Here is a 6000-nt window from a genome sequence, read left to right as displayed (position 1 = left end):
TTAGCAGTTTATGTGACGTTATCCAAAGCTATTCCAACATTCCAGGTTTCCAAATAATGCCCCATTGCAGATATTATTAGGAAATTTGAAAGCAATTGAACAAGCATATGATGGTTTAGAATCGTTGGAATTTAGAAATGACAACAAATTTATCAAAATTTCGTGCTCGGTTGAAAGATGTTTCTTTGAGATAGAGTTTTCTAAGATCTAACTGAAATTTTCTACCAAAAAATTTAGAAAATTATTTAATTCATATTTGTAACAAAAAGTTTTATTGTTTTTATTTTTTAGCTAATAAGTTAAATTTTTAGGTTAATTTTTTTAGTTTTTAGGTTAATAAAGTTAATTTTCTATATTTTGGGTTAAAAAATCGTCCCAGTCATCATTGTGCCGGAAAATTCCTAATTAGATTAAATCGATGCTCTGACGAACTTTGATAAACTATTCCGATAAATGGGAACATTTTTCAAAATATATTTGCATCCAAAAATACATTATATTCAGTGATGATTCAGTCAGAAAAAATTTTCACAAATATTAAATTTCAGTTTCCTGACAGTGGCTGATTTACAGCGGGGAAGTAAATATCGTTTCTACATGGTGTGAAATGATTTTGAAATTCTACAGATATTTTAATAAAACAAATTAATTTTAACTAAAAAATCTATGTTAAAGTAATTAATTAATTAGCTTAATCTTCTCTTTTTGGGCCCATAATCCAGTGACCGTATGGGTGTGTTCTCGTCGAAGCACACTCCATATTCTGAGGCTGTCCTTGGTTGACATTCCGTTTCAGCTTTCTCCTCACTAGGTATCGATATACCATGCCTCTCTTCAGCCTGCATGCTCTCCAATGTCTTCCTCAGAACCACTGTCTGGATATATGCTCTCACTCTTTCTTCCAGCTTGAGGACATCAAGATGACCCTTGAAAAATCTTGAGACAATTCCATCCCAGGTCATTACAACAGGGATTACTTTCACTTTTGCGTGATGAATTGCTTCAAGTTCATTTGCCAATAAGTCATATTTGTGGAACTTCTCAACTTCGACCTGCTTTAGGCAATTTTGCGAAGTAACCCCAACTTCGATAAGGGTGATTGTATTCCTCACTTTGTCATGGACAAATATATCAGGTTTGTTATTCGCCACAGCTGTATCCGTACTAATCGTAGTATCCACACGAATCTCCACAAATTCATTGCTAACAACAGATTGAACTGAGTGTGTCTTTAGTCTCTTAGTTTTCCTTATTCCATATTGACGACAGAGATGTAAGTGAATACATCTGACTACTTCGTTATGCCGTCTGAGATATGAGCTATTCAGCATTCTCCCGCACCTAGTTGCAAGGTGATCAACTGTTTTTCTTGCCGAGTTACAATGCGTGCACTTATTTTCTCCATTATCAAAAAACATGTTGCGGTCCTGAAGTAGACACAGTCTCCCTTCAGTCATGGGGGAATGATTTCCATTAACCAACCATCCAGAAGATTCACAAACATTTACTTCCGTGTCTTTCAGACATTGAAATAAGATAGAGTGCATCTGCTTCTTTTCAATTTCTTTAAGCAGATATTCATGCTGTATTTCCATCAATGTCGACATTGTCAAATCCTTTGCATTCTCAATGTTGTACTTTCTGGAAATGAATTCTACTTAAAAGAAATAAATATTAAAAAAAAAAATTTAATAACTTTAATTTAAATAATAACGAAACATATAAAACTTCCTTTTTATCATTAAGATAAAATTCTGTAGGGTTTTTGATGGATCTGACTAGCAAGGAGTCTTCAGTCTGTGAATAAAATCTTATTTGTTGTGCATTCCCATCTAAACATCGTAGTTGGCCGCAATAAAGACTATATGGGTCCTACACGAATTTAATTAAAAAGTTATGAAATAAATATCCTACAAATAAAATTAAGAATTTTCTAGTTATTTAAACTCATAAAACGTGCTAGTAAATGTCAGCAATGTCAAAAAGCTATTTTTATGGTGTTATTTTTGGCAAAAACGTGAACAAAGTAATTTTCATCATAAATAAATTGAACCATAATATGTAGGATCTTATTAATTCGGGTGCGTTAATTCTGAGAATTAATCCTTTTAAATGTTAATAGATATTTGAATTCCGCTAACTAAGCTTATTATCATGACAAGTTTTGCAAAAGTCACGACGCAGCAAATCTATATCTGTATTTATTTCATAATATCTTTCGGGAGATATCTCCCGATACCCAATGAATATAAAAACTACTATTATTCTAAATTACTATCACACATATAATTCCACATTAAAGGCATTGCGAATTACATTCCGTTGAATGAAACAAGATTGGCTCTTTTGGTTGGAGACATATTTGAACCGACAATGGAAAATGAAGGTGGTGAAATATATTCACATTCAGACTGGTTTTATGGAGAAAAAATCCTTGAATCAACCAACGAGATGGGAATTGTTCCAAAAAGTTTTCTTCAAGAAAAAAAATATAAACCAACACGAAAGTAAATAAAAATACATTCCCCAGCCCATATGTGTTTATCGAGCCAACGAATCAACTAGTCTTTACGGAAATTAAGATGGTTCTGAGAGATTGGCATCGATATATCGTGGAATTGTTCAAGGCAATGTCTTTGTTATATTCTGTTTAGAACGACGACAAATCACAACTTAAAAAAATTATGCCGTACTTTAATACTCTACATCAGACGTTCAAATCACTTCAATCCACGAAGCTTTCTTATGTTGATTTGATTGATGATTTCTTGTAGGATGAAATAAAAATGTTTCAAAAAAATGCAGAGGAATGCATAGACAAATGCGAAATGTAAGAAATTAAATTTTCACGTGTTTATAGATTGATTAAGGGAGATTTGGTTATTCGTGATGAGAAACAGGAAATTATCCGACCAAATGACATTGACTGCATAAAATTGCTCAGACTGGTATGGCTTGTTTTAAAACGTATCAGCATCAAAATCTTCACGAAAATTATAACGAAAATAAATCTGTTTTAATAATTTTTTTCATAATTAGAAGACGGATTGGCAGAATAATAATATCCATCAGCAAATCGGGCTGTTCGTTCAGCTCCAAAGCATTGTGTGCGATATTCCAGAAACCATCCAAATAATTTTCTGCTTGTACAACTCTGTCGACACTACTCAAATTAGGTAACATAAAAAAAATTATGAAAAGTGAAAACTTTATGTTTGAATGGAATACTCAAATGTATAATAACTTGGAATCATTCAACTTTCTACTGGCCGTATTCTTTATTTTTTTCAAAAATAGGATTTAAGTGCTAGACTTACCTTAGACGAAAATATATATCTTGTTGCTTACCTCGTTAAAATCGGTTAACGGGAGTATTTTATTTTTAGGGACTATTCTTGATTATAAGAAGGTTAACAGAAAGATTCGTAAAGCCCTGGGAGTTGGCGGTTAACTTGTTGTTTTAGTATTTTAGTGATAAAGTTTTCAGAATTCTTTAATGACGATTTGAGCTTAGTCGACACTAAGAGCTTTTTTATTGCGTTCAATTAGTCAGTGTCTTGTTAATATTGAACAGTGGTTCTGACAGAGATTCGATTGACAACCAAATTTTGAAAGCTATCAGAAATATGGGCAAAGAAACAAAAACTAAAAGAACAGGGATCTGGTTCTCGCTACAAGTATATTTCGGAGACTTCATCGATGTACAGTTTTTATTTAATGGTAGATTATGCAAGAAAATCCTTTTCTGGAATTAGAAAACGTTTCCATTTTGCGAAAAATTGGCTTCCCCGATATAATTCCGTCGTGTATAGATCAGTTTTTTATGATAATAGCCGACGTCAGAAACGACATTTACGTAAAAATTTTACACGGAGAATTTCAAAAAGGCGGAAAAATTTCTGAAAAAAATATAGAAATCTCAGCAACCGTTCTTGATTCAAAAATGACTTCTTTGGACGTAGGAAAATCATTTCATTCTTAAGGAATGTATTTTCCAAGCCGCTGGGAGTAACCCAGTCGAAGCATTTTCCAGCGTCGTGTATTACCACGACGATCAGCCAAGGTGGAACGAACTGATCAAAGTATGCTTGGTCTCCTCATTTGAAGATCTCTTTGTCAATTCCTGAATTCCAGAACTGCCACCTCCTGTTTTTGTTTCGGCACCGGTCCTCGAACGAAAGTTGTAATAGTTAATTATTGTGTTTTAGCAAAAGACAAATCGAAGCCTATTGGCTTTTCGTTTCTCAGATTTATGAACGAGAACTCGACAACAATCAGTGATGGAATCTACGACCTTCTTGTGTACAAGGTTGGATGTTTTCTAAATTAAATTCAAGTATGAGAAAAAGCAAGATGGCTACGTTCAGTGGCCTTCTAATAAAAAAGAAGAACAGCGGTACAACAGCGATTTAAAAACCAAAAAACAAGTCTCTGCAATATCAAATTTGATCAAAGAAAAAGACAATCTAAAAATTCAAGTCACTGTCTGCTCAACTAAACTAACTCAAGACGAGAACTTGATGAATTTATTAAATTGGAAGAAAAACAAAGCCAACTTGTCGACAATTCTCAAAGGAATTCTTAAAGTAGAAGGCGGACAAGTAGTTAAAAAATGACAATATAGATTGTCAAATTTTTACAAGACGTCTTGGACGCAATCTTTGACATTTTGATGACCCCAGAAGAGGAGCAAAGACGTGCCGACGCTGTCACGTGTCTAGTCTATATTCTGTCTTTAATTTCGGCGGACCGAAATTTATTTTCATTCCGACAAGTGCTATCACTGTACTTCGCAGAATCGTTTAGTGCTCCTGCAGTGTTCAATATTTTGATTTTAATGATGACATCATATCTCGACATGTCAATGAATAACGTTGTTGATTGTTGGAAACTGTTTAGATGTATAATCAAGTATCCCTTCGAAGTATAAAGTCTTGGGAATATTTGACAAAGGCGATTTGTTATTCAAGAACAATTTATATGACGTATCCAGTTTTAAGTAAACATTTAAGGATTATGGAAGATGAAACCGAATTGACAAAATTTAAAGAATATTTTGATAATTTTCTTTATAAAGTTGGATTTGTTCTCCAGGCAGAGAGCGACGAGCTAATCTTGATCCATGCAGCAATTATAAAATATTTTCCAGACTGTTTTGATTCAATAATCGAACTCTACGACATCAAACAATTCATGTAACCGATTTAGATATTAAAACTAATGCTAATATATAATTTACCCCAAATTAGATACGTTCTGGCTGACTATGTACAGTACATATCCATCAAAAAATTTCAATTTCAGAAAATCAAGTTTATTCTGAAAATAATGGAATCGGGATTTTTTTTGCACGAAAGTGATTAGAAATTGCTAACTTGTTAGCATCTCTTAGCGTCCTGCTGCCAGTTTTCATGTCCACGACGAGAATATACCTCGATGAAGATTTGGAATTGGATTCTTGTATCGAAATCTTCAAGTCCCTGAGCAATAGCCATCAATTTTTAATGGTAGACTGTCATTGAGTATTGGAAGAAAAACCACATAAAAAATATTTCAATGGAGGTTCTTCGGAGTATTATTCAGCTCATTATTCGGTCTGACAAAAATTCGCCAAACTTCGTTCTAAAACGTTTTTTTAAAAATTTTAGAAATCGTACGTCGCCATCTTAGCAACGTTCTTGACAAAAATTTCTGGAAGCATATTTAGCATGGTCATCGACAGTTATGACAATATCTTCGACCTTACCGACTTTTTGATGGAAATGCTCATGTCTCTCAAAGACCTTTCATCCACGAATCTGTTCCCTTCGACGTGGTGTCAAATGTATTTTCAATTCAGCCGGTAACAGGAATATTCTTATTTTAGATCATCTCAGTTGATTTTATGTTGCATAGCAGAAGTTTTGTACGAAAAGTATAAATCCAACTGGAATAGAGAAGTTTAAAACAAATAATTCAATTTATAGCTTATTGAACAATATTTCCAATGTTGTTTAATAC

The 6000-nt window shown here is 33.3% G+C and overlaps 1 protein-coding gene across 1 annotated transcript; it reads right to left on the bottom strand.

Moving 5' to 3' along the window:
* Positions 1 to 686: 686 nt before the first annotated feature.
* On the bottom strand, positions 687 to 1607 carry LOC115228332. The gene has a single exon (XM_029798937.1). It carries the CDS (start codon positions 1605 to 1607, stop codon positions 687 to 689), a length of 921 nt encoding a protein of 306 aa, XP_029654797.1.
* Positions 1608 to 6000: the final 4393 nt, after the last annotated feature.

This window comes from Octopus sinensis, unplaced genomic scaffold (assembly GCF_006345805.1).
Source record: "Octopus sinensis unplaced genomic scaffold, ASM634580v1 Contig10331, whole genome shotgun sequence".
Taxonomy (NCBI): domain Eukaryota; kingdom Metazoa; phylum Mollusca; class Cephalopoda; order Octopoda; family Octopodidae; genus Octopus; species Octopus sinensis.
Note: the sequence above shows the minus strand (reverse complement) of the source record. Positions and strands in the feature narration are given on the sequence as shown.

Excerpts from the sequence above, each read along its gene's own strand:
- LOC115228332 (XM_029798937.1), bottom strand. The coding sequence starts at position 1,607 with ATGTCGACATTGATGGAAATACAGCATGAATATCTGCTTAAAGAAATT.